At 46.4% G+C, this 27252-nt stretch overlaps 1 protein-coding gene across 7 annotated transcripts in view; it reads right to left on the bottom strand.

Moving 5' to 3' along the window:
• ATXN7L1 (ataxin 7 like 1) overlaps positions 1–27252 on the bottom strand; it is a 249829-nt gene that overhangs the window by 131197 nt on the left and 91380 nt on the right. Inside the window, exon 4 of one of the 7 annotated variants that reach the window (XM_039249797.1) lies at positions 373–1571. The exons of the other annotated variants lie outside the window; for them this stretch is intronic. Within the exon in view, the coding sequence (XP_039105728.1) occupies positions 1486–1571 (86 nt within the window). The 3' untranslated portion in view covers positions 373–1485. Of the gene's footprint in view, positions 1–372; positions 1572–27252 lie in introns of those variants that run through there. 7 annotated transcript variants of the gene reach the window in all.

Genomic DNA, 27252 nt, shown 5'->3' with positions numbered 1-27252 from the left:
TTCCATCTATTTGTTTGTACATCCATCTGTTTGTCCATCCATCCATTCATCCATCCAACCTTCCTTCCTTCCTTCTATCCCTCCATCCTTCCATCTATTCATTCATTTGTCCATCCATCCTCCCTCCCTCCCTCCACCCATCCATCTATCCTTCCTTCTGTCCTTCCTTCCTTCCATCCATCACTCTATCCTTCCATCCTTGCATCCATTTGCCCATCCCTCCATCCCTCCATCCCTCCCTCCATCCATCCATCCCTCCCTCCATCTATCCATCCATCCTTCCTTCTGCCCATCCATCCATCCATCCATCCATCCATCCATCCGATAGTTAATGACAAGCACTGGAAAAAAATGACAAAGTATGTTTACACCTGCTTTTACAGTTAAAAAATGCTTATATGTATTATTTCATTAATTTCTTATCACAACTATGTGAGGTGGCTGTTGGTACCCCCATGTGAGAGGTGAGGAAACAGGCCCTGAGAGGACCTGTGATTTATTTACAACAGCACAACCAGCAGGTGGCAGAGTCTGAACATGAATTCTGGTTTTCATCCCAGTAAGGATTCACAACGGCACTCTCCTACTGGTCAAGCGTAATTTCTCCACTAGTCATACATACTGTTCCTAATTAAATGTCATGATCCAGTCGATATATATTTCTTGAGACTATGCTAGGCTCTGGGGAATTCCAAGACTGGGTCCCTTCCCTCTCACATATGTGGCCTGGTGGGGGAAATAAATATTAATCATATAGTCACACAATGAACATTTGTTTTTGAGGTATAAGAGAGTGCTGACTTAGTTATGAAAACGAGAGAACTCTTCCAGGAGGAAGTAATCATTAAGATGTATTCTGAAGAATGAGTCAGAGTTGGCTTCAGGAAGATGGGAAGAAAAAAAAACCATACAGAGGAGGAAAAGCATGTGCAAGGGCCCTGTGGCAGTAGGATCCAATGTGCTGAAACTCTTAAGGTCAACTTCATTGGCATATAGAGCGAAAGGGGGCCTGGCATAGGATGTAGCTCAGACCATGCAAAACTTTATAGCCATGATAATCATTTACTTGTAGCTTAAAAGCAATGGGAAGCCACAAGTCAAGAGAGTGATATGATTAACTTTGCTTTTTGATTCTGACTTTTGCGTGCGGAGTGGACTGTAGAGGAACAAGAGTGGAAGCAGGGAAAACAGATGAAATGCTTTTGTACTTGTCCAAGTGAGACGTGATGACAGCTTGGACCAGGGTGGTGGTAGTGGTGGTGGTGGAAATGGAGAGAAGAATCCCACAGATGCCCCCTGCTCTGCTCAAGCCCATTTTCTCCCTAAACCCTGTCACCAGAGTGTGCTCACGAATTTGTAGTACATGCGAGCTTGTCCATACTGCAGGGCTCTGCTGGAGTCTCCTCTTCCAGGAAGCCTTCTCCAGACAATGCTGGTCCTCCAAGATCTTTCAGATGTTGTGTCTACCTTCTGCACTGTCCATTCTCACACCTGATTCTTCCCAATGGCTTGGCTGCTCTCTGGTCCATTTCTGGAGTTGCCTTCATTTGTCTTGTTGTCTTGCTTTCTCCCTTTGGAAAGTAAATGCTTTGTTGGCATTTGCTGAATGGTATCAACAGGGCTCCTTTGGAAATTACATTTGTAAATGATTACTCATGCCAATTGCCTTATCTCTTTTCTCTAAATTAAACACTGGTTGCTTAAATCTGTCTTCATGATCTTGTTCTATCAAAACGTATGTCCCAATTTTTCTATAATTTCCTCTAAACTCCTTCCCACATTTCTCTTAGCAGAAAGCAGCTTCAGAGGGAACCGAGTGAGAGGGCGGGGTGGGGGCCGGAGTGTAATTAAACTGGGGCTGTCTGACCAGAATTCCCATACCTTTTAATGGGGCATTTGATTAATCCTTTCCACAGGCACCATTATTCATGCCTTGATGGAATCTCATTTTATAGCCCTTAATACACGGACCCAATTTATCCACATCACATTGTATTCTAATACTTGTCATCCAAGTTATTAGCTATCTCCTTCTTGGTGTAAAATCATCAGCAAGTTTGATTAGCTTATTCCCTGGGGATGATAGGGGAGATAAGAACAGACACAGTACAATATGGCCACCAATGGTTCTGCATCTTCAAAAGAAGACTGCTAAACAGGATCCACTCACGCAGCCTGGGTGGCCAACATAAACATGCGGCCCCATGGGAGAGTCTTTGCGTGCAACCCAGGAGCCAAAGCCACGAAGGGCTGGCTGCTGCTGTGCCTAGCAGTGCGAGCCATCATCCCAACTGAGGTCAATTTAAAAAAAAAAAAAAAAAAAAAGAGTGGGGCTCCCCTCTCCTGCTTCCTAACACCCCCACTACCCCAAATCTCCTTCCTGGAAGGCACAGCCCAAAAGCTCCCCTTTACTGCAGGACATTGCATCTGCCTGGAATTGCCCTTCTTTGCCTACGGGGACCCGCAAGCCAGATGACCTGGAAGATGCCTCATCTCCAGTGCAGAGAGGGCTTTCAGTAGGAGCCCCTTCTTCCTCTTCTCCGGAACCAAACCTGAGCCTTGGGACTCACAGGCGACTTCAGTCCCTTGTAAGCAAAGTAGCCCCCGGCCTGAAGAGAGAAGTGGCCTGCACGACTTCTACGGGACTTCTATGAGCTCCAACCCCTATGGGATAGTGGGCTCAAAGCCCGCAGAGCTTCCAGTGCCCTTTCCTCTCCACAACCACCTCTCCTCAGCCTGATTGGGCAAATATGCCACAGCCCTCTCTGTATCAATTATTTTTGTGTTTTTCTGGGCCTGGCAAGAAGTGGATGAAAGGGGCTCGCTCTGCAGCAGCATACCTCCTTCAACAGGTGACGCCTCATTCCTTTCCCCTTGAGTGGGGCTTGAGGGACTTGTTTTAGCATTCTGGCTTCCTCTCTCTCTCAGAGTGTTGGCTCTGGGGGAAGTTAATCGCTATGTTGTGAGCGGCCCTGTGGAGAGGCCTACGGCCAGGTAAGGTCGCCATCCTGGAAGAGGGTCCCAGCCGAGCCTTCAGATGACAGCAGCTCACAGATGACAGCTGGACCACAACCTCATGAGAGTCCCTGAGCCAGAACCACCCAGCTACACCACTCCAGGTCCATGACCCATGACTGCGCAAGACAAGAAATACTTGTGGTTTGAAGCTGCCGGATGTTGGGGTCATTTGTTACATACCAATAGGTTACTTATGCACTCTCGCTACTTCAATGGAAGGTCTTGGTCCCCTGTTTCCCTTCAACTGCCTTCTCAGGTTCCATTTTGATCTCTTCTCTCTGTTCAGGGAGTCTGGTATCCCTGGGGCACCCTCTAGCGACCTGTCTCTGGTGTCTACTGAGGGTCCTCACAGACTCAATGACTCTTTCCTGAAAAGAGGGGGATGCTTGGTGGCAGGGAGTGAGGGGAGCTTCACAGGGGCCTGGGTTTGGAAATTCTAGCTCTTTGCCTGCCATCCAAAATGACACCTGGACCTAGCATGACTTTTTTTTGCAAAAAGCAGCCTTCCTCACGCCGTGAAACCCCCCTGTGTTTCTGAATCCCGTGGGCCTAATGACTTCAGTCAGGCCAACAGCCAGCATGAAGAGACTTTGCAAGGAACTTGTTCCCTTTTGTATCATATGCTCATCTCCTGTAGCCTTTTTGCTCATCTGCAGTTTCTGCAAAAGATCATGTCTTGGTTCAGCTTTGCAGTTAAGCACCTCTGACACTAAGTAGAGATTCCCAAACTGGATGGAGGCACAGTCTGGCTTAAGTGTTGCAAGGTGAACCCCGGACTGGGGGTGTCATGCCAGCGGAGACCACAATTAAGAAGAAGGTGGCAATCTGATTTTCACATCTCTCATAATTATACAAGGGACAAATGTAGTTTTCTTTTTCTTTTTTTTTCTTTTAATGCTTATTTATTGTTGAGAGAGAGAGACAGAGTGCAAGTGGGTGGGGGAGGGGCAGAGAGAGAGGGAGACACAGAATCTGAAGCAGGCTCCAGGCTCTGAGCTGTCAGCACAGAGCCTGACATGGGGCTCAAATTCAGGAACCACAAGATCATGACCTGAGCTCAAGTCGGATGCTTAACCACCTGAGCCACCCAAGAGTCTCCAAAATGTAGTTTTTGATTAAAAAAAAAAAAATCCAGGTTGCTTTTCTATCTGATTAAATCCTGGTAATTTTTACAAAATCTATCTTAGTTCCCCAGGGCAAGGTCAGACAACTACAGATGTCAATGTCTTGGAAGTCTTGAAACAGGTGGAAAACCAGTAGACTTGAGCAGTGGAATGGACCCCAAAGCAGTGGTTCTAAAAGTACAGTCCTTGGCCAACAGCATCAGCATTGTCTGGATGATTGATGAAAATGTTCATTCTCAGGTCCCACCCCAGACCCACCGAATCAGAAACTCTGAGGGTGGGGCCCATCAGTCTGTGTTTTAACAAACCTCCTACATAATTCGGATGCATGGCTAAAGGTTGAGTATCACTGACTTAAAGGATTAAAAACCTAAATTATTGATTCCTTCATTCATAAGACATTGACTGAGTGCCTATTTGCCAGATACTCTGGGGCAACTAAGAGGAATGATAAAGAACTCCTTCCTCATGCAGTTCACAGTCTTCCCTTCTCTTGCTTTATGACTATGCTTGAAAAGAAAGCAGGAATTTGAAGACACCAATCCAAGGAATGGAAATCATTCTTTACATGTAACTCTTTTCAATGGACAAGAGGCACACCAAAACTGTTTTTCCCCACCAGGAATGATCATACTCTCAAAATAGTAACTTTTCTAAAGTAAGTAAACGTGTGTGTTTAATATATCATGCACAGCTGGCTCACACTTTTAAGCTTAAAAAAAAAAAAAGATGATGTGATTTCGGCATGAATGAAATACAGAATTACCTTAAATATTCACTTAAATTCGCACCTGTCTTTTATGAAGACTAGTCTGTCGTTTCATCCTCTTGATTAAAAAAATTTTTTTAATGTTTTATTTATCCTTGAGAGAGAGAAAGACAGAGCATGAGCGAGGGAGGGGCAGCGTGAGAAAGGGACACAGAATCCAAAGTAGGCTCCAGGTTCTGAGCTGTCAGCAGAGCCTGAAGTGGGATTCGAACTAGCAGACTGTGAGATCATGCTCTGAGCTGAAGTCAGACGCCCAAGCCACTGAGCCATCCAGGCACCCATCCTCTCGATGAAGTAAGAGTTTCTATAAGTCTAAATAAGTCATAGCAGCTAAGATGTTTTGTTTGCTTCTTCTGGCTAGGCTTGGGGATATTTCTACATTTGATCTTCTCCTGACCTTATAAAGTAGATGCAGCAAACAAACACAGTCAGTAGAGGCAGGAAAGGGGCACAGACCCATCCCTTAACCTTCTGCCAATTACCCTCCTGTGCTGTATTCCCAGCCCTGCTAGGTCATTTTGTTGCTCATTAAACCTACTGGTTCAATGGGAAAACATAAAAGGAAATAACACCCTCCCCTAATAGATTTCTAGTAAGAAACCACTGGGTAAATTTCAATAGGGGGATTTATTTTTAAATGTGAAAGGTCATGCTAGATTTCTCCTCCAGTACCATAGATAATTAGGAGCTGGCCATAAAGCCCTTATGGGGGCCTGCGAGAAATCTGCTTCATGCTCAATAGATCTAGCTTTGAGAAAAGGCTCCACATTTGTTCCTTTCTCAGGGTGCCTCAGTGACAGTCAATGACTCACTGCAATACTATCAGGCCAGATGACTTTCCTGTGCTTAGCGATGAACTTGAGTTGTTCCAGCCAAGCCTGGGCTCTTGTGACTGTAGCTGCCCAGTTAATCCGGCAGCCACGGGGGTGAAGGGTGTGACTGATGACCACAGAAGACATCAAAGCTGTCTGGCAGGACCGACGACACACTCAGACCCTGGCATGGGCACCAGGCCTGCCCTGGCTAAGGGAGTGCATCCACCCCACAGGACTATCTTTCACTGACAAGGGAGTCACGGGTCACCCATGTTTTGGGATGCAAGAGGCATCGGGGCCTCACCCGCCTATTGCATCCTTGCAAATAACCTGGTGACTTCAGTTATACACCACCAGGGAAGTGGACAGTCCATGTGGGCTGTGTAGAAGGTTATCTTTCAAGCCATCTACAGAGCATGGAACTTGAGGTGAACTGAAACACACCCTCCTTTCCCACTGGCCCACTGTCACTTAGGCTTTTTAGAACACCGAGCCCAACCCCTATCTACTTCTCATTCAGGGGTGCTTGTTGGCTTCTGCAGAGACACGGATTTGATTGGTGGCAGTCTGTGGAGCTAGAGACATAAGAAGTTGCGCTCACAATTGTATGATTCATTTTAGGATTCTGAAATGAGAAACGCACCTATCAATGGCACACCGGGGGCTGGGAGGTTCTGAGAAAGCGTTTCATGCATATAAATGGGGCACATGATGAAGAAACTTGCTTATGGTTACAATCCAGGAGCCAGGGACCACCCCACTGTGCTCTCCATCCTTGCGGAGTGACGGCTCTGCGGGAAACCGCGGGGATTAGACGTTCCCGCGTTTGGACACCCATATGCCGCCTCATTTATCTACCTGTGACAGGGACAGTGCTGGAAGAGAATCAAAAGATGACAAATTGCTTCTGGTTTTAAAGGAGCTGTTCAGGCTGGGTGTACGCCCAGGGGGAACTGGTTCTCATGCCAGGAGCCATCACTTCATCCCGTCATGAGGCCACATTCTGGCAAACACCAGCCAGCAGATGATTGCTGTCTCCTTTCACCGGTGGATTTAAAGACACTTGCTCTGAAAGTCTGCAATCTGGTCACTCTGAAGACGTGTGCAGCAGAGAGCAGACCTGCCCACACACCGCAGTGAGGTGGGACGACAGGCGTTAGCCAGGAATTCCAGATGAGGGGATCTCTCCCATGTTGAGGCAGACAGATAACAGGGGAATGATTCTGTAGGATTCCAGAGCAGAGATACAGTATCAGTAAATGATGCTGGGAAAGACAGACTTGTGTGAGATAAACAGACAAAAATTTCTAGGACACAGGCCACAGGAATCTGCTTTTGTGGATACAGCCAGGGGTCCAGCCAAGGCTGGCTGTCATCTGGCTGCGAGTCTTCTCCTTTCCAGCAGATGCTGCTTCTCTGGGAATGGCCATGTAATTCAAGGTCAACACACTCAGTCCTCTGGAGGTGAACTCTCCTCAGCCAATTCAGCTTCTGTGTCTTCTCTGCCATGTGCTGGAGTTCATAAGGCTGGAGAAGCCCTCACCATGCTTATGTAGAGAGATGCCGGGTACATTCTCAGCGTTACACTCGTGTTTACTCATTTTAGCTTCCTGACCACCTCTGAGACAGGCACTGATATCAGCCTCATTTTGTAGATGAGAAAACTGAGGCATGGAGAGCTTGAGGGCTGGTGAGGAGCAGAGCCATCAGCCCACCGAGGTAGCTTGGCTCCAGGGTCTGGCTTGTGCCTAACCCCCATGCCACTTCCCTGATCCAGTCCTCTTTCAAATACAGCAGCTGAATCCCACACAGGCACTGGTTTGCCTAGGTCTTCCTCCTGCCCCTGGCCCAACCCTCTGGAAGTCAGTGGATGGCCGGAGCTGGAGTACAGAGCCTGCAATGTGAAGAGACAGAGGCTCATCTCCAGTCCCCTATTCGTTTCTAAATTTGAGCCAGACTTTTAAGCGTTTATTTTGTGCTTGTTTGTTTTGAACATTCCACCATGTTGCCCCAGACTGCTTCATAGATGGTCTCTTTGTTCTTCTTCCTCAGACAAGCACCTGCTCCTCTCCCTCACACCTCTCCCGGCTCTGGCAAGGTGCCCTGCTGCCAGCGACTGACGTTCCCTGCCTCGCCCCATCATACATTTCAGCTAAAAACTCCTTTTTCCACATGGCAGCAAGGCATATTTATAGCACAAGTCACACGCCAAGGCGTTTTCAAGTTATTCATTTCTAAGAATAACCACGGAGCATAACCACCATGACCATTCCACAGATGGGCAAAGAGAGGCGGGAGGTCACGGCAAGGCTGCAAAGGAGTCGTCAATTGCCAGGTCTCCTGAGCCACTTATATACAATTCTCTCTCCAGATTGCTTCCTCCCATCTTCCTGTTTAACAGACTTATCTGAGGCCTGGGAATGAGAGATGTTATCAAGATCAAACTGTATTGTATCTGTGTCTATAATCCAGCTCTCGGAATACTAACAAGCAACTCTAAACTCTGGTGGCAGAACACGAGGGCTCAGCTTTCTGCCAAACCCCATTCTCATTAGTAGGTTTACATGCATGAAACACATACTTGGAGTTTCTGGCCCGCACAATTCTCTCAGCACTGGTTGTCACTAATCAGAATGCTGAATGGATTTATTCTCATGCAGGACACAACCAAACGCCTACAGCTGCTGCTAAAATGACCGTAACTTTGTTCTGATGGAATCTTCTGGCCAGGAAATGAAAGGGTGGATCCTAGCCTCGAAGCAGACTGAATACTATTCCTTCAGACTCAGAACTGGTAAGACTGTGTTTCCAAGAGTTATTACAGAAAGCGTGGACCCCATGGGAGGCAGATAGGACAAAGCCGGACGATGTGCTGGTCACCTCTAGGTCTGGGGTTAGAGATGGCAAAGGTTGGAAGTGGCATAAAGGTACACCTGCCTCTATTATTTTGCAGCTGCTGTGCGTCTTTTCCCCCTGGGGGGTCTCTGTTCATGAAGAATGCACTGAGGTCACATTCAGGAGTCCTGAGTACTAATCCCAGCTCTGCCCCTATCAGTCAGTGACGTAAGGAACGTCGCTGAATTTCTCTGAGCTTCCAAATCAGGGAAACCAGCATCCATCAGTTATCACAGTGAAAATTAATAAGCGCCTAGTAAGTGCTTCGTAAACTGGAAAATACTGTAGAAATCGAAGATATCTCTAGAGATATACACGATCACTCTGAAAGGCTGTAGTGAGAACAGAAGCCTCTAATCTCTGTATTCAAAGGAATCATCTTACAGAGATGCTGCTGATAAGTGGCGATTTGGAGTGGCCCCAAAAGGCAGTCTGTGTGACAGCATTCAAAAGGACGCCACGGGGGGCTACTTTCCTTGTTCACCCTCTCTCCTTATGCTCACCTCTGAGTTCTATCTCACCATTCAATGCAAAGCTTGGCACATAGTGGGTACTCATAAACGTGAGACAAATCAAGGAAGGCCACTCTAAGGATTTTAATCCCTGGTGCAGAAAATTCCCATGGGGGAAGTAAAGGGGCTCAGGGGGTAGTTTCTAGAAGCCCGAGTCTATGGTGACCAGCTGACTTGGACCCAGGGGACTTCCCAAAACAAGCTGTTCACTCTACCAAGTGTCATACTTGAATATCCATTTTGCCTCCTTCCAGAGGGCAGGGGATAAGGTATCTGAAGGGAAGTCTGGTGGGAGGCATGTGCGTCTCAGAGTTCCTAAAGAGCAGATCCCTAGGGATTTATCGTCTTAACATTTTCTCCCCCATTAGCTGCAATTTCCCTAGCTGACACCACCTTCTCACTGTCAGGAATCCAACAGAATCATGTCCCTTTTATTTTTCCTGCATCAGATTATCACCTTTAAGATATTTCCCTGAGCCCTGTCAGTGGCTTCCTGCCACCAGTGAAATCTTCTACCAAACAACCTGAGGCATGTGGTGCAAATCAGGAGGACATGCACTTGGAATGGTCCAGAGTGCTCTGTGCAGTATTCACCGGGACACATGTATATTGAGGGCTGACTGGTGCTTGGAGCAGGGAAATTATACTTTGGGCCAGTAAGGAGTTGCGATCAGTGGGGATTTGCCCTTTAAAAACAGCCAAAGCTTGCCCGAGACCATTCAATATTCATAAATGGAAAGCAGAGATGGTGTTTCTGTTCCGCCAAGAGCAATAGCTATTTATCACAGCAAATGACTGAAATAGTTGTACGTACAATGCTTTACTCGGTGCTGTAAATTATGGTATACAGAAGATTAAACTTAAGCCTAATGCTACCCTTGAGCTTCAACAGCTGAGTCCTATAAATGGCTACCCGTTAAGAAGAATCTTTTTCCTGGTTACTATTTAAAAGTGTATCTCTATTAAAAGCTTGTCTTAAACATAAATACCAGGAAACCTACCCCTGGCCCCAGGCAGGCTGTTTCTTGGGGCACTGACTCACAGAGTCACATCTAGATGACACTGTGAGAGGCCTGAGACTTGAAGCGTGTGCCAGGTGGATCTCCAGAGGGAAGGCAGACAGAGCTGACAGAGGCGAGAGGGACTCACGGTGCACAGATCGAAGGCTCATTCTGGTCTCTTCCAGACCTAACAGCCTTAAGGAGACTTTCTGAATTCGAATGGTCCTGAATCCCAAACCACTTCAAAGAGAATATTTTTGGGGCTATCTGCTGTTCTGTGAGGTATCATGGAACCCTGCTCTAGGACTGGAGCCCCAATCTTCCTAGCTGAATTTTATCCTCCAACCACTTGTTACTCAAATGTGGTCTGTGTACCCAAAGCACCAGCATCACCCAGGAGCATGTCAGAAATACAGACCTACATGAATCCAGAATCTGCATTTTAGCAGAATTTAGCATTTCGCAAACCCTTGGGGGATTCACTTGCACATCAAAGTTTGAGACTCAAGGGATAAGTAAGCAGGTGTCAGCAGGGAGGAGCCCCTTCATTCTCTCACTGAAAATCATTGCACATGATGAATAGGACTTATGGGAACAGGCCCTTGCAGTGGAGCACAGGATTCTCAGGTCTCTTTTGTCCAGTCCTACTTCAGAACATTTTCAGGAACTTGAGAGACAAATCCATCCATTCATCCATCCTCCCTCCCTCCCTCCCTCCCTTCCTTCCTTCCTTCCTTCCTCCCTCCCTCCCTCCCTCTCCTTCTTTCTTTGAGATTTTAGAGGGATTTGTACAAAAATAGTTAAACTACAACTTAAAAAATATTTTTGAGATAGATTTTTTACAAACTAGAAATGAATGTATCACTCTAAACTTGACAGATGTCCAAGATTACCCCAGGGTGTAAAACAGAGTGAATTAGCAAAAGGTTCGTGTTTTAAAAGTCAGTTGGGGTACCTCTAATCCTCCTGTGAGTCAGCAGGCTCAGAATGCATGGCAATGTTGTGAGCCATGATTTCAATTCTTTATTGTAATTACCAGGTGACTTAAGAGAAAAGTGTGCAAAAGTGTTTGTGTTGCTTGAGGACACAGAGATGCTGGATAACCATGCCTTTATTAGAAAAGAAATTACTGTTCAGTATGCATGTTAATTACTTATTGGCAATTGCCAAATAAGATTTAGAAAAATAGATTTATATATAGATAGATGTAGAAATAAAATAAAATCTATTGTGGTCAAACTAGCAAATGAAAAATGGGGAGAAAGTTAAGAAAACTCTGCTAATTTAATCACTCCTTTGGGTCTGCTCTCCCTGTGCTGCAGGCAAAAACAAATAATCCAGTGAAGAAATGGGCAGAAGACATGAACAGACACTTCTCCAAAGAGGACATCCAGATGGCCAACAGACACACGAAATGATGCTCAGCGTCCCTCATTATCAGGGAAATACAAATCAAAACCACACTGAGATACTACCTCATGCCAGTCAGAGTGGCTAAAATGAACAAATCAGGAGACTCTAGATGCTAGCGAGGATGTGGAGAAATGGGCACCCTCCTACACTGTTGGTGGGAATGTAATGGTGCAACCCCTCTGGAAAACAGTGTGGAGGTTCCTCAAAAAATTAACAATAGAACTCCTCTATGACCCAGCAGTAGCACTGCTAGGAATTTTCCCAAGGGATACAGGAGTGCTGATGCATAGGGGCCCATGAACCCCAATGTTCACAGCAGCACTCTCAACAATAGCTAAAACATGGAAAGAACCTAAGTGTCCATCAACTAATGAATGGATCAAGATGATGTGGTTTATCTATACAATGGAATACTACATGGCAATGAGAAAGAATGAACTATGGCCATGTGTAGCAACATGAATGGAACTAGAACGTGTTACGCTGAGCGAAATAAGTCAGGCAGAGAAGGACAGATACCATATGTTTGCACGTATAGGAGGATTAGGAGGAAGTTAATGGAGGACCATGGGGGAGAAGAAGGGGAAAAATAGTGGGGGAGAGGGAGGAAGGCAAACCATGAGAGACTCTTGAATGTTAAGAACAAACTGAGGACTCATCGGAGTGGCGGAGAGGGGAAGGGGGGTGATAGGCATGAGGGAGGGCACTTGTTGGGATGAGCACTGGGTGTTATATGGAAACCAACTTGACAATAAACTATTTAAGAAAAAAAGAGCAAACTTTGCTAATTTAATGGCGGATAGGAAAAGAGAATAAGCAAATAAAAATCAAGGTAATCAGAAACACAAATTAAAAGACAGAAGTAAGTCCAAATATATAAGTAATCACAATAAATGTAAACAGATAAAACTCAACCTATTAAAAGACACTATCAGATCAGACTTTTACAAAAGCTAGCTATCTACTGTTTACAAGAGAGCCGTCCAAGACAAGATGACACAGAAAAGTTGACAATAAAAGACTAGAGAGGTAAGGTAAATACATATTGACCAAAAGAAAACTGGGTAGGAAAGTTAATCTGATAAAAGCCACGTGTCATAAACCTATATGCCTCCAACAGCAAAGCCTCAATACTGTAGATCAAAAGCCATCAAAGTTCCAGGAGATACTGACACACTTAAAACCATCGTAGGAGACTTAAAACCCCTTTCTCAGAAATTATAGAACAAACAGACAAAAATGGTAAGGATATAAGATCTGAACAGCAAAATAATAAATATGTGGAATCTTGTACACAAAACAGAAATTAAGCAAATTTTCTAATCACATGGGACACATTTTAAAAAAATGGTCACATGCTAACTAGTTACAAAGGAAATAACATTCAGTTTTAAAATGGATAACTTAGAGCTAACATTCTCTGGCTATCATAAACTAAACCAGAAATCAAAAAATAAAAGAACAGTAAGGCCTCCCCCAACTGCTTTTTGCACCTGAAAACTAAAACTGCACTCCTAAATTACCACTTGGTGGTTGTGTGATTTTTCCCCCCTTGTATGTGGCCTAGGTGCTATGGGATCAGGTTAATTTACATGACATTTGTCAGGAGCTATCACCTGAAACAGGAAACTCCCCAAGCCATGATAGCTTCATTATATTGTGCTTTGAACTAAATTATAAACCAAAGGGGAAGGTGAGGTACCTGAGTCCCAGGAGGAAAGAAAGAAGGATGGGCATGGGTTCATTATGAACCAGGAGTAGCTATGGCTTGTTCCCCAGACCGTGCCCTGTTCACCGCATTATATGCCCATCTCTTTCTGCTCACCAATGCTGGCTGGCTGGAGACTGGCCTGCATGTGCCACTGGCACCCAGAGAAGGTTGCTATTCCACTGACGTGGAGTCTTACAATGACTAGCGTTCTGGAATCAAACACCACAGGTGACAGTTTGTATGGGGCCTTCTGGTTGCTCTTCTTACAGGGCCAATCACTTCTGAAAAATGATCAGGGAATGCTGCCTAGGAGACACACGGGAAGAAAACCACAGGTCCATTTATCCTGTGGGGAGAAAGCACTTCCTCCCAGGAATCCCTCAAAATAAAACCAAAACCAGACAGATGGTCCTTCCCCTGGACTGTGCTGCCAACCCAGTACAATTCCAGTGCTGGTTGACTAATGAAACAAATATTAGAAAGAAAAAAACACCAAATGATGGAAAATGGATGGAATGCAGGATCAGGGTAACGTTGATCCTATCCTGAATTAATGACAGGTCTGTAAGTTCTGTGGGGGATTGGGGGCTGGGAGGCAGAAAGATGGGAGAGAAAAGAGAGGGGACACAGCTCTTCTGCCTGTGCCTGGTGCACCTGTGGTGGCTGAAGCAGCCCGGTGGCTTCCCGGCTCACACACAAGTCACAGAGCGGGGCAGCTCTCCGGGGCATCCCCCCACCTCTGGGCCTCTTGGCTGGTCTCCCGGCACCTTGTGGCAAACACCACCACCACTACTGCCTCCCTTCAAAGAGGAGCTGAGGCAGAGGTGCCCCATCCGCCAAACCGTGGAGCATCACAAGTGGTAAGGATCTCACAGGGCAGCTGGGAAAGCAGAATAAGAATTTTGAAGGAGCTGCCATTCTTCTTTTTAATGTTTTTATTTATTTTTGAGAGAGAGAGAGAGAGAGAGAGACAGAACGTGAGCACGGGAGGGGCAGAAAGAGAGAGGGAGGGAGACACAGAATCTGAAGCAGACTCCAGGCTCTGAGCTAGCTGTCAGCACAGAGCCTGACATGGGACTTGAACCACAAACCGCAAGATTGTGACCTGAGCTGAAGTTGGTCACTTAACTGACTGAGCCACCCAGGTGTCCCTAAATTTTTTTTAAATGTTTATTTATTTTTGAGAAAGAAAGAGAGAGACAGAGAGTGAGCGGGAGAGGGGCAGAGAGAGAGAGGGAGACACAGAATATGAAGCAGGCTCCAGGCTCTGAGCTGTCAGCACAGAGCCTGACACAGGACTCGAACCCAATAGCTGTGCAATCATGACCAGAGCCAAAGTTGGAATCTTAACTGACTGAGCCCCCCAGGCACCTGACAGAGCTGCCATTCTTAAACACACTGGTAACCTGACTCCTATGTACTGGCAGACAATGCCATCGAGGTGATACTCAGTGCTTACGGTAATGGAGGTCGCTGAGTGAGGGGGCCAGTCCAGGCTGGTGTGATCCTAATGACAGCACAGGTGCAGCGCACTCCTGCTGGATGCAGGTGCTTGTTGCACAGGGTAACATATGGGGTGGGGGCAGCCATTTAGGGAGAGGAGGGGGAACCACAGTCACAACACGAATGAAGCCACATTCACCTCTGTAGGAGACTCAGGAATCTGAAGAACTAATTCCTGGGGGAGGAAAGCAAAGCGTCTATGATGCTAATACGCAAACGCATCCCAGGGTCAGTCAGAAACAAAACCTGGGACAGAAATCTATAGTCATGGTTTGGTAAAACAAGGGCTATGGTTGCTTTCTCTGGGAAGAAGGTTATTATTCAATCCATGTGAAGCAGGATTCATCCTAGTGAAGTTGTTGGCTCACTCTCTCATCCTTTATTACCTCCGGTTTACACGCTGCCCCAGACCCATTTATTTCCCACGCGGCTCCTGCACTACCTAACTTGCACACTCTTCCGAAGGGTCTGGCCCTATGCAAAGCACAGGGAAACCATCAGCTGCAGCATTTCCTCTGTTCCGGGACACCGTTAATTGTTAAGAAGCCACATCAACTTCACAACACCCTTTTCCAGAGGAGGGGAAACGAAATCTGCCATAGTAAATGTGCACACAAAGGGGAGAACCACTTTGATTTTAGAAGCAATAGAGCTGGGGATAACTGGGTGGCTTAGTCAGTTAAGCATCTGACTTTGGCTCAGGGCATGATACCACGATTTGTGGGTTCGAGCCCCGCATCGGGCTCTGTGCTGACAGCTGGAGCCTGCTTCAGATCCTGTGTCTCCCTCTCTCTCTGTCCCTCTCCTGTTTGTGCTCTGTCTCTCAAAAATAAATAAATGTTAAAATAAATACATAAATGCTTAAATAAATAACCATTTTAAGAAAAAAGAACTTGGGCTTGAAACCTTCTTTAAAGGCCCTTAAGTGAACCTATACATGGGCTCCTTGTCTGGGATGCGCTGGGTGGTAACTCACTCTCAGTGACCCCAGCAAAGCACTAAGAAGAATCAGCTCCTTGAGTCAGTGAGTACTCCAGAGGCCCTTCTAAAAGGACAACCGTTCAGCAGAGCTCCAGTTTAGACAGGAACTGGGTTCCAGCATCAAGGTGTGAGGTGAAAATTATGTAGAGTCACCACACCCTTGAATGTCCTTCTGTTCATAAAGTACAGTGTACATGGTGTGTGTGTGTGTGTGTGTGTGTGTGTGTGTGTGTGTGTGGAGCGGGGGTTAGTGGACTCTTTCTATGGCCAGCTTCTCCTCCAGGTTTCTCTGCTCCGGCTTGGGATGAAGTGGACTTGCGTCTGGGTCCACATTATTGGAAACAAAAGTGCATGATGATGATGATGATTGTGATGATGATGATGATGGTGATTACTACCCAGTGACTATGGCTGAATTCAGATAAATTAAGAGTGATGAGATTCCGCAGTGAAAGAGATGCATCTGGGTTTTACTCCAAGACCTCGGAGCACATTAATCTGCTAACAGCTGTTGTGTACCCCGGAGGGGATCTGGGTGCTGTGCTGCCCATGCGTATGTGGTTACCCCAAACTCTAGCTTTCGGAGCGCTGGTTCTCTGCTCTGGGAAGGAAATGCTGCTTGGGAAATCCGGCTCTTCTCACCGCTCAGGATGGGGAGAATTGCAAAGTGACCTTTTGAATCAGTGCTGGCAACACTCTTTCCTTGGATTTAAATAAAGCAATGATTGTTCCCCTAATTTTCCTCAGTTGATACAGCTCTGAGGAATGGAATGGTGCAGCCAGTGATGAGTCAGAAGCCAGGGGTTACCTTACAGGGACAGCCCTCCAGAAATCAGCTGTGGTCAAGGATCAGAGTGGCAGCCTCCTAGGTGCTCAGCAAGGAAGGACGTTTCCCCTGTTGCAGCCTCTCCAACTGTGTCTGAACAGAGACGGCCCTTCTCTTTCAAGAAGCGGAATCTTCTAAATGAATGTCCTTGTTTACAGGTGGAATTTGGTTCCTCACAAATAGCAAGCCAATTTTCCTTCATTGTTTGCTTCCTCTCTCCTTTCTCATAAGATTAATTTTTTAAGAGGCATATTGAGGGTTGCGTGGGTGGCTCAGTCAGTTAAGCGTCTCACTTCGGCTCAGGTCATGATCTCATGGTTGGTGGGTTCGAGCCCCGAGTCGGACTCTGTGCTGACAGCTCGGAGTCTGTAGACTGTTTTGGATTCTGTGTCTCCTTCTGTCTCTGCTCCTCCTCCGCTCATGCTCTGTCTCTCTCAAAAATAAACATTAAAAGAAATTTAAAAAAAGAAGTATACTGAGCACCAACTGTATATTCAGTGCTCATCATTAATATGGAAAGGTAAGCATGACGAGAGGGTTCCTGGCTTCTTGAAACTACTCCTAGTCTGAGATGTGTGTGTGTGTGTGTGTGTGTGTGTGTGTGTGTGTGTGTGTAGGAGAGAGACATAGAGAGCGAGAAATGAGGTGGACAAGTCCACAAGCATTTCCAGCAGCCATCATGTATGCTCATGCTGGTGAAGTGGAGGGTGCCAAGAGCACATAATTGGGATCAGAGGGCTCCTTCCTTCTACCTACTGCGTAGCAAGTCAGGAAATGTGCTCTGTCCTGGGGCTCAGGGATGTGAAAGACTCAGCACCTAGTGTTCGCAGGGGAACCTGCTGCACAGGGATCAGTACCACAGAATGCAGGGATGTGGGGGGACAGAGGGACCCGCTGACAATTTGGTTGGGTGGCAACTGAGCTCAGCACTAGTATAGATAAAACACTTAGGGCACTGCCACCCTAAAAAGAGGTCTATCAGTGACATAAAAATGAAGTCACCTGCACTTGGAAAAATCTCAAGACACAACTAAGATGGCTATTGTCAAGGTCAGTAATAGCCTCTGATGGCAAATCCAGCGGCTTCTTCTCTTTTCTCCTCTCACTCAACCTCTTGGCATTTGACCAGGTCTATGGAACACTTTCTTGTCTTGACTTCCATGTTGTCCTCCTCTGCTGCTCTTCCAGCCAGATTACTGGCCAAATCTCCCCTGCTAACTAATCCTAAATGTCAACCCCTCTCTTTTCCCAATTCAGTCCATCATCAAATTCTGTCAGCTCCATTTCCAGAACGGACCTCAAGTTTACCCTTTTCTGTCTATCTGCACAGCTCTGCATTCATCTCTAGGAGGTTTCCCAGGCTCCAAGCAGCCAGAGTGATCTTCTAAAAATATCAACCAGATTATATCTTTCCCTCACTCAGTGCCCTCGGTGTCTTCTCACAGCACCCAGAATAAAACCTACATTCTGCACTCTGGCTTCCAAGGCATCATCGTTCTGTCCCCACTCACCTCGCCTGCTGTGCTCTCTGCTGGGACATGCTTCATAGGATTGACTGCATTTTTGTTCATGTCATTTAACCTAGCAGAACGTAGGCTTCTGGAAAGCCATGCCTTTGTTTGTGTTGGTCCACTGTACCAGGGACACTAGAACAATGTCTGCCATGTTGTAGGTGCTCCATACATATGTTTCAAATCAATGAATGAGTCAAAGCCATGGGGCTCTGAAGAAGGGAATTCATAAGACTCATCCTTCAAGAGGGGCGCCTGGGTGGCTTAGTTGGTTAAGCGTCCGACTTTCGCTTAGGTCATGATCTCACGGTTCGTGGGTTCGAGCCCCGCGTCGGGCTCTGTGCTGACTGCCAGCTCAGAGCCTGGAGCCTGTTTCAGAGTCTGTGACTCCTTCTCTCTCTGACCCTCCCCTACGCATGCTGTCTCTCTCCTAGAAATAAATAAAACATTAAAAAAAAAATTAAAAAAAAAAAAGACTCATCCTTCAAGAAATAGGCTTTGATGAGATTGTAAGTAGGCTTTTTTTTTCAATTAAAGATTAATTCAATAATCCCAAGGTTATAAAGATCTTATTAATTTAGCTTGAAATTTGAGCTGACCCATTACATCTGCTGTTTAAAATTTTTTTTAATGTTTATTGTTTATTTGTGAGAGGGAGAGACAGAGTATGAATAGGGGAGGAGCAGAAAGAAGGAGACACAGAATCTGAAGCAGGCTCCAGGGTCCAAGTTGTCGGCTCAAAGCCCAACACGGAGCTTGAACTCACGAGCCGAGATCATGACCCGAGCAGAAGGTGGATGCTTAACCAACAGAGCCACCCAGGTGCCCCACACCCACTGTTTATTATTCACATTTCTACTTAATTCACAGAAACATGCAAAAAGGGATTTTCAGTGGATTTAGACGAAATCACCTGTTGGTGCGTCTTGTGGATCTGCTCATGTGCTGGAGATAAAGGAGAACCTATCAGGCAGAACTGATGGGGATACCCACTCCACCCTTCCACAAGCTCCCTTCTTTTCACTTGTCCATATGTAAAGGTCTATTCAAATGGTGTGGCTGAGGCTCTAAACACATTCACCATAGCTGATTTATTCCTCCCTTCTTCTGTCCCTCAACATCGTGCCCAAGTTCTTCACCTATGCCAGTAAGCAGATAAGGTCAGCAGCATAGGTGAGAAAGAGGGGCCTCGGCTGCCAGAGAGCACCTGCCATTTGTGTGCAGCATCCCTCAGGGGACCGCAACGACCCTTCTGTATCCCAGTCTAGTTACAGGGTTGCAAGGAGTTTGAGACCCAAAACTTTCAACCCTATGGTGGTTAATGTGACTTGAGTCAGACAGAGTTTGGAACCCTGGTTCTGCCACTTAAGGTTTGCCTGACCTTGGGCAAATGTCTTGCTCTGGATTTCCCTTTCCTTTGGTGTGTGATGGGCCACAGACCTTAGGGTGGCTGGAGGAGTAACTAGTACATAATAAGGCTTAGCACGTGCAAATGCTCTCTATGTGTACCAGCTCTATTATCATTGCCGTTACTGGTACTTTTTTTTTTCCACAGGCAGAGGAACAAAAAAAGTCAGCTTTGGGACCGGGTCAACATGCTCTGTTCCAGACCCAGCATTCACTGTAACTTGAGCAGTTGCAAATTCAAAATATAAACATCTGAAGTGGCGCAAAATGTAGTCTTACTTTGTTGTAGATTCTCTCAGATGTAATGCTGGACTTAAGGTATAACCCATCTGTTAATCAGTCCTCTGTCATTTCTTTCCATGGGGATCTCTGGAGGATCTATTACAGGGATTCCTTAGGACTTATCGCATGATCCATGCTTTACCAGGCATGATGGAAAGATGAAATAAGAAGAAACAATGACAGATATTGTTTCTGATCATAAGGAGCCCAGAAGACCTATCAGTCTAGGAGTTCATTCTGGATCAGGGGTACATTCATCAAATTAAAGTTAAAAGATAATCCTACTAACAAAATAAAGTTTGCACAGATTCGCATGCTCTCGCCAAACCTTAATAATTCACGCTGTCAGACTCGACAAGGAAGATGTTTGATGAGAACCGTTTCCTTTAATTATTTCATACTTCTCTAGTGTAAATAATCCACTCTCATAAAAAGCAACGAACAATAACAACAAACAGAAATTTAATCTCGACAAACAAACCCAAGTGAATTGACGCCGATACCCAAACAGCTGTTCAGGGGCAATGGACACCTTCGGAAAGAAAGTCCTGCAGGATAATTAGCTGGAGATGGTCCCCCAGGAGCCCAGGGGGCACTGACATTCAGAGGGACTGACTTTCTCTAGGGCTCAGAAGCACAATGGTTTGTTTCCTCCCCAACTAGGGGTCACCTGGAGATAGATAAAATAAAAAGAACAATTGCAGGAGACCCTGGAACCTCATTAATGAGGCTCCCACGTGTTGTGCTGCTGGGCTGTGACGCTCTCGGTACCCAACCGACGCTGGCATCTGGATGCGCGTGGAAGGATTGGAGGTGAGTCGCTGTCACTCATTCTTTTTCCCACTCAGCCTCTCTGCTTTAGCTCACAGTTCATTAAATTCTACTGCATCACCATCAACATGCAAAACAGCGACTTGAAGGGCATTCAAAAATATAATCAGGAAAGGGAATAAAAAGCTCTCTCTGAGAAAGAGGGGAAAAATTAATCCTCTCTTGTCTATTGAATGACATCTAGGTTCTTTGGTTCTAATACACTTTTTTCTAAGTGCCAGTGCCATCCGGGGATTATCTCTGTGTGATGGATGGGGTGTGGGGCTGCACAGCTCTCTGCTTGGAGGGCAAGCACCAAACGTGGCCAAGAGAATTTGAAGGATCTGTGTATACTACGGACATGCTCTTTCTTTTGCCTTTTTTCTCCTGTTCTGATTTTGAGGTGGGAAAAACTGCAACTTATGGGTCTATAAGATAGCTTGTTTTCTGCTTTGCAACCCAATGTGATGGGAAATTATCCTGGTGACCAGCTCTGTGGAAGCTGAAATAGTAAACTTTCTACATGCTGCCGTGTGTGCGTGCTTCCATGGTAGTTATTTCTGGGCTTTGGATGTGTGTGCGCACACACTCATTTTAATGTGGAGGAAAATTTAAATATAGAAAAGCACAGAATATGATATGACACGTGGGGGTGTTATCTTTTACGGCAGCAGTTTTCAACTGGGGGTGATTCTGCCCCTCAGAGGACACTGGCAATGGCTGGAGACAATTTTGGTTGCCATGACTGAGGGCAGGGGCAGCTACTGGCATCTAGCAGATTGAGACACAGCACAGGGTGCCCCCAGAGCAGAGGATTATCCAGCCCCCGATGGGAACAGTGTTGCTGGAGAGAAACCCAGCTGTACAGTAGTTCATGATGCAACTATATTAGGAGATAAGGAGAGAAAACAAATCATCCTCCTTTCATTTGGACAAATGCTACAACTTCATAAATGTTCAACCCAATTGCAAAACTACAACTTAAATCTATTATTCTTTTCTTGATTATAATGTCTCTAATTATGAAGGGTATGCAACTACTAAAGGTGATAAAAATATTTCTTCCATTGGAGGCACCTTGCACCTCGTTTCGAGCTTATATAGATGCCTGTCCACACTGATGAGACGCCCTACACACACACACACACACACACCCCTCTATACACATACCCCCTCTCCCCCCACAGAAGGGTCTTTCTGGAAAAATGGCAGCAGCACTCTCTCTGGGATGTGGGTGGGACCCACAGCAGCACGGACATAAGAGAAAGTCACACGTGTCGCCTTCTGACTCTGTTTTCATCACAAGTAGCTTATCACTTGGTTAATGATAGCATAATTCTTTTCCTTTTCCTTGTTAAAAAATGCTCACTTAGATACCACCTCACACCAGTCAGAGTGGCTAAAATGAGCAAATCAGAGAACTCTAGATGCTGGCGAGGATGTGGAGAAACGGGCACCCTCCTACACTGTTGGTGGGAATGTAAACTGGTACAGCCCCTCTGGAAAACAGTGTGGAGGTTCCTAAGGAAACTAACAATAGAACTCCCCTATGACCCAGCAATAGCGCTGCTAGGAATTTACCCAAGGGATACAGAAATGCTGATGCATAGAGGCACATGGACCCCAATGTTCATAGCAGCACTCTCCACAATAGCTAAAACATGGAAAGAGCCTAAGTGTCCATCAACGGACTAATGGATCAAGAAGATGTGGTTTATCTATACCATGGAATACTACATGGCAATGAGAAACAATGAAATCTGGCCATGTGTAGCAACATGGATGGACCTTGAGGGGGTTATGCTGAGCGAAATAAGTCAGGCAGAGAAGGACAAATATCATATGTTTGCACATATAGGAGGATTAGGAGGAACTTGACGGAGGAACAAGGGGGAGAAGAAGGGCGGAAATGGTGGGGGAAAGGGAGAGAGGCAAACCATGAGAGACTCTTGAATGCTGACAAAAACTGAGGACTGATGGATGTGGGGGGGAGGGGGGGATGGGCATGGAGGAGGACACTTGCGGGGATGAGCACTGAGTGTTATGTGGAAACTAATTTGACAATAAACTATTTGTAGAAAAAAAATGCTCACTTATTTATTTTGAGAGAGAGAGAGAGAGACAGACAGACAGCATGAGCATGAGTTCATGTGCGAGCAGGGGAGGGCCAGAGAGAGAGAGAGAGAGGGAGAGGAAGAGAGAGAATCCCAAACGGGCTCTGTGCTGACAGAGTAGGGCTTCATACCATGTACCGTAAGATCATGTCTGAGTTGAAATCAGGAGCCAGATGCTTAACCAGCTGAGCCACCCAGGTGCCCCCTTTTTATTATTTTTTAAATATTTAGATATTAATTTATTTTAATGTTTTATTTCTTTTTGAGACAGAGAGAGACAGAGCACGAGAGGGGAAGGGGCAGAGAGAGAGGGAGACACAGAATCTGAAGCAGGCTCCAGGCTCTGAGCTGTCAGTACAGCTGTGAGATCAAGAACTGAGCTGAAGTCGGAGGCTTAACCGACTAAACCACCCAGGCGCCCCAATGTTCATTTATTTTTGAAAGAGTATAAGTGGGGGAGGGGCAGAGAAAGTGGGGGACAGAGTATCTGAAGCAGACTCTGTTGACAGCAGAGAGCCCAACATGGGGCTCAAACTCAAGAACAGCGAGATCATGACCTGAGCTGAAATCAGACACTTAACTATCTGAACCACCCAGGCGTCCCCCAACTTTTTTCTTCTGAAAGCAAACTTTGTTTCGCAACTGTACTAAGTAATTTCCAAATGCAAATTCTTTTAATCATTACAACAACCTCATGAGGTAAACCACTCTACCCATTTTAAGAATAAGGAAACCGAAGCACAGAGAGGCCAAGGACCCTGCTCAAGGTCACACAGCTAATAAATGGTAGAGCTGGGACTTGATTCCAAGCAGACTTACTCCAGAGAGGATATTCCCAAGCACGAGGCAATCACGTCATGGCAGTGTATTGAGCTACACCTTGGGCTGGACAGCTACGAGGGCCAGGGATGCCTACTGAGTGGGATCAGGGTCTCCAAGGCAAGCTTTGTTTCTGTTCCTCCCTTTCTGTGACTATTCCTAAATAACCTCATTTACTCACCTAAAGGGATTTAGAAACAAAGCTATCCCTCAAAATGAGCAGGGGTTTAAAAAGCATCTAAAGGACGCTTGCATGGACTCAGGAAGTAGACCTCAGGGGGCCACAGAGGTGGGGTGGCCCAGAGGGTGGCCCCCAGGGAGACTCCACCTCCATGCCAAGCACAGGGTCTTGCCTCTGGGCACATCTGCTTTTTGTGTCTGGGACATCAGTGTGGGGCCCAAAGTGAGGAGATACAGGAATGCAGAGAGCCCTGGAAGTGAGGATTCTGTACGGCCAGGCAGCCAGAGCAGGATGGACCCTGGCAGGGACCTCAGACAGGTACCGGGAGCTTCACAGTATTTCCAAAGGAGCTGACGCTGGGGCCTCATGTGAATGTAAACCGTATTTATAAAGCCTGACCCTCAGGACTCCTGGCAATGTAATCATCCTCAGGCTGACAATTGTTGCCTCTGAGAGCAAGTGAGGCTGAAGATGAATCACAGGGCAGCGACTGTAGGCTGACCTCGGTGTGCATGTCTCCAGAGAGGGGGCAAGAAACGAAGACAGGATGTATTTGACCGAATCGGTTTTCCCATTTTTCATAAGAAACATTCAACTTAATAAGAAATAGCCACACTTTATTGACAATAATAGTGCCCCTTTCTTTATTCCCTTCCCATGTGCCAGGGAACTCTACTATATCTCTGTTCCTCACAGTAACTCTGAGAGGCAGGAACTGTCAGCTTCATTTTAGAGGAAAATGAGGCTCAGAAAGGTCATGCAATTAGCCCAAGGTTACACAGAGAGTAACTGTTAGTCAAGATTCTAACCTGGGTCTGTTTGACTCCAAAATTCATGATTTTTCCACTAAGGCTTTCAGTGTTTCATGTTATCATCAACCTTCAAAGTTCCCAGAGCCAAATGCCTAAATACACGTGTGTATTTTTTCAATTTCACTTAAACACCCAGGACACTGAGATCTCGCATATTGCCATTCACCCATCTCCCTGTATATGCCAGGACCCGTACAATCCAGGAGCCGAATCACATGTACTGAGAATAAATTTCTAAGAGAACATATGGTCCAGTCCCATGTCATTTAAAACATGACAAGTCCAGGGTCTCAGGGCCAGGCAGGGCTAAGCTGGGATTTGGCCCCAGGCGTACTGGCCCCTAGGTATGTCTCTCCCTGCACCGTTGCTCTGCTTCCTGGGGTCAGGGCCCATGATGATGGGCTCATTTCTGGGGGCTGACTGGGAACACAGGGCTAAAAATGCACATCTCCGGTCCTGGAAGGATCTGAGAATCTGGCAGATGTACCGAGAGAGTCCACAGCTAACTGAAGTGCGCGGCAGAAGGTGGGAAGTGGCAGAGCACAGCAGAAGTCTGTGGTTACAAAGAGGGATGAATCATGTCCCATCATGTCCAATGGGGAAATGAGGCCATGCGGGAAGAGGGAGGCAATGAACCTGGGCTCTGGGTGTATTTGCAAACCAGTTATTCTGCACCAATGACTCCGCGAGGCAGACAAGGTGGAAAGACAGAGGCGACCTGCCCAAGGTCACATAGTTAATGTGAATTGCTTTGTCTGCCTCCAGCTCCCTGTCCTCTCCATTACAACAAACTTCAAATGCTGTTCTATGGAGCCCTGGAAGGTTGGAAGTTAGGAGAGGCTGGGTAGGTGGGGCTCGAGCCTCTATACAAAGTTCAACCCCAGCGGCTCTGCTTTGCATATATATTTATAGATGAGGAGGGGGTTCCTTCATGAGATTCCTTTCGAAGAAAAGTTCTGCTGCTAGAACTAAATAGAGTTGGAAGGCCTGTCTCCTCATGCATCCCGTGGGGAGTGAATGGGGCAGGTCTTGGAGTCGGGGCAGGGCAGGGAGGGCATACAGAGAGGCGGCAAGGGACGATGGCTAAGCCAGCGGACTCTGTACTCCCCTCACTCTGGAGTGACACTGCCTGCATCTCAAATCAGGCTCTACATCTGCCTCACTTTGAGACCTCAGGCAGGGCGCTCATGAGCAGCCTCACGTTCAAAACGGGGATTGTACCAGTCCCTCCTTCGTAGGGCCGCTGAGAGGATTATAAACTCAAAGATAGGGAAAGCGCACAGCCCAGTACCCGGCATTTAGCACAGTGTCATTCTTATTAACTTGTTGAAGAGACCAAGGCAAGTCGTAGGAGACAAAACAGCATGAAAAGAAATATCATGAAACCACAGAAAGAATTCTCAGGGAAACTAAGAAATCTTCACTACCCCCTGAAGAATTGCTGTGGTTCTGAGCCCTGCCTTGCATTCTCTTGGTCTTGATAAATATGGGCTGTGGATCAACAGGACACACACCTGAAAGACAAGGGAGGTGTTGATGCCTCAATCTACTGAGTTTTGGTTCTGTTCCCATCACTACTTGTCAGCTGCTTTAGCAAGAAGCCCAATGGAGTCTGGGCTTCGAGTGATGGGGCCAGGCACACCAACCCCCCCAGACTAATTTACTGCCACTGCTCAGAGGAAATGGCCATGAAACCGTTGGCCATTCCCCTAAGCTCGACGTGGCTCCTTAACCCAAAGGCCTAGGACAGAGGGAGGCACGTGGATCAGCTGAGCCAAGCCGTTGAGGCCCCCTTCACTGGCTAGGTGAGGCCCTCCTTGCCTTGGCCAGAATTCTACAGGGCATAGTGGGGATCCAGGTCCCTTCCTGGTTCCTTCCATCAAAAACTCTGCCAATGAATTAAGTTCCCAGTGAAGGTTTTTGATGGCTTATGGGATTTTCGTCTGCCTTGTTTGCAGGCATATCCCACTGCCCAGAACAGCGGCACATCCCTGTGGATGAATGACCACCCATCCCATTCAGGGTGATCCAGCCTATGCACCATCACGAGACCAACATGAGCAACTGGCCACACAGATTCCACGGTGATTCCCTGAGCAACTAGCTGTGTGGGATCTTCCTGCTGCTCCTCTGCTTTCAATTCTCCCACCTGTCACCTTAGCTGGTCGCACCGCCTCTCGGTCTCTGACAGTTTCCTGTCGGAAAGGTCTGACCTTTTCTCTCCCTTCTCGGAGGAAGGGAGGGTCATTTGCTACAGAGCACTGAGCAAGAAGGTCAGTGCGTGCCGAGCACACAACTTACTCCTTTCATGCTCACTCAGCCAGAAAGGAAAATGTTAGAGTTAGAAGCACCTGTGGAAATCACTCCTCGTGGACGATAAGGGAAACCCAAGCCCCAAGACATTCAACAGGTAGCTCAAGCTCACAGAGCTGGCTGTCAGGACACCGGGACTTGGCCCCTAAGAACAGAGCTCTTTGTAGGGGCCTTCACTTTATGTAGGGGCCTCTCTCCACCTTGTGTAGGTAAGAAAGTCTTGCAAAGTGCCCCTATATCCTGGATTCTCTTTGTGTATTAACAACACAAAATATGCCCACTATATACACACACACACTGATAGAGTGTATATATTTAGATATGTACATGTCATATACATGTATACATATTCACAAATGATACTGGAATAAATAAAAGCTATTCTAAAGGCCTAAATACGTTTACATTTTAAACCTATTTATTACAGAATAGTGA

This window comes from Hyaena hyaena, unplaced genomic scaffold (genome assembly GCF_003009895.1).
Source record: "Hyaena hyaena isolate Hyena2069 unplaced genomic scaffold, ASM300989v1 scaffold_347, whole genome shotgun sequence".
In the NCBI taxonomy this organism is placed as follows: Eukaryota; Metazoa; Chordata; class Mammalia; order Carnivora; family Hyaenidae; genus Hyaena; species Hyaena hyaena.
Note: the sequence above shows the minus strand (reverse complement) of the source record. Positions and strands in the feature narration are given on the sequence as shown.